The sequence below is a fragment of the Gavialis gangeticus genome, unplaced genomic scaffold, assembly GCF_001723915.1.
Source record: "Gavialis gangeticus isolate Ggan-Ray unplaced genomic scaffold, GavGan_comp1, whole genome shotgun sequence".
NCBI lineage: Eukaryota > Metazoa > Chordata > Crocodylia > Gavialidae > Gavialis > Gavialis gangeticus.
Window position 1 is genome coordinate 70,535,765 of NW_017729022.1, and position 1,665 is coordinate 70,537,429.

The 1,665-nt window shown below is 55.3% G+C and overlaps 1 protein-coding gene and 1 long non-coding RNA gene across 3 annotated transcripts in view; one reads left to right on the forward strand and one right to left on the reverse strand.

Annotated features, from left to right (window-relative positions):
• The window catches only part of TXNRD1 (thioredoxin reductase 1), an 81,525-nt gene extending 79,938 nt beyond the window's left edge, over positions 1 to 1,587 (reverse strand). For both annotated transcript variants that reach the window (XM_019515344.1, XM_019515343.1), the window contains exon 1: positions 1,509 to 1,587. In XM_019515344.1, the coding sequence (XP_019370889.1) occupies positions 1,509 to 1,569 (61 nt within the window). In that variant the 5' untranslated portion in view covers positions 1,570 to 1,587. The remainder of the gene's footprint in view (positions 1 to 1,508) is intronic.
• LOC109296121 overlaps positions 1 to 1,665 on the forward strand; it is a 637,130-nt gene that overhangs the window by 96,979 nt on the left and 538,486 nt on the right. The gene's annotated exons all lie outside the window — the stretch shown is intronic.

The window sequence follows — 1,665 nt, forward strand, 5'->3', positions numbered from 1 at the left end:
GGCTGCATGCAGAGCAGCAGCAGTGCAGGGTGCAAGGCCAGCGGTGCTGGAGGCAGCAGTGGCGCAGCGTGCTGGTGGAGGGGACAGTGGAACAAGCTCCCCTCCCCCCCTTGTTCCTGGACAAGCAGTTGGCTAGTATCTCTATATCTATCCACACCCCCCCCCCCACATCTGTCTCTCTATCTGTCTATGGGTGAAAGGACAATTCGGTCTCTATCTCGCTTCAGAACCGGTCCCCTCTCCTATGAGCACCGGCGATGCGTCAGGAAGGCATGGGGAACATGCCATGTCAACGGTGGGATGTGGGGCTGCAGCTCTGCCTGACCCAATGCCCAGCAGCAGTGGTGCAAAGTTGTGGCCCCTACTGCATTGGTGGCACAGAGTTGTGCCCCCCACTGGCAGCACTTACACATCACATTTGGTTACGAGTGCTACTAAGGGCACCTCTTACGACAACAAGAGCTTCTAATATGGGCACTTATGCTGTAGGAAGCTGGCAACACAGTGCCTAGCACTTGTAAATACTAGCGGCCAGGTTCTGGTCCTCTTGCTCAGGCTGAACAACACCTCACTCCGCAGACAGCATTCCTGCTTTTTGTGCATCTAGTTGCAGGAGTAAATTACCCTTCAGCATCCTCAAGACTAGGTGAATCTTTACCCTAAATAAAATCAATGGGTAGGAGCTGACAAGCACTTTCTCTTTTTCCTTTTTTTTTTCCGCATGAGGTACAGTGCAAAGCAGAGGGCGATCAGCCGGAAGTCCCAACAAATATGGAAAAATGAGTCAATCTCCCTGGTTACCTCTGGGAAACAAAACATGACTAAGGTGCCTTTGCACTTGCAGTCCCTCCAGACTCAGGAAATCAGGCGTGCTTTAAAAATGCCTAATGTGAACTGCAAAACTCTAGCAGGCTTGGTTCAGAGATGATACTTTGTATTAGACCTACTAAGAAACAGAAAGAAAATTATCTTTTTCTGCAAGCTTTGGGGTGCACATGCCCTTCCTCAGGCTCAGGGAAAAGTAAAGATGGGGAAAAGTCCCCACAGGTAGGAAATAAACTTCATTTTTACACAGAGGAAACTGACGGTGGAAGTCTGTTCCTCTGGGTCTACGAGAGGGTCTTTAGGTCTCTTAAAAATGCCTAGAGACCCGCAGACAAGGTTGGTTGGGTAAATCCGGTCTCTTTCATTAGACTAACTCAAATAGCTGGAAAAAATTATTCTTTCAAAGCTATCTGAGGTGGTCTAATACAAGCGACTGGATTTAGACAACCAACTTTGTCTGCCTGTGTCCTTAGACCTCCCACGGCTACAGCCCGCACCCTGGAAGCCCGCAGGCTGCTGAAGCTGGAGGGGCCGCGAGGGCTCAGGGGCTCCCTGGCGGGCCCTCTCTCGGGACGGGGGGGCCGCTCCCTGGGGGCGCCTCCCGGGCTCTTCTGCCCCGAGGCAGCGGCTGCACCCCTGGGCGCCTCAGCAGAGCCGCCCCTCAGCCCCTGGCCCGGCGTTACCTGCTCGGCGCGGCGGCTCCGCCTGCTGCACCGCTCTGCCCTTCCGCACCGAGCTGCCCATGGCCCCCGGCGGCGATGACACCTAGTAACGCTCGGCACTCGTGCGGCCCCAGGCGGCCCCGGCCGGGCTGTCCGCGGGGAGGAGGGGCGGGGGCGG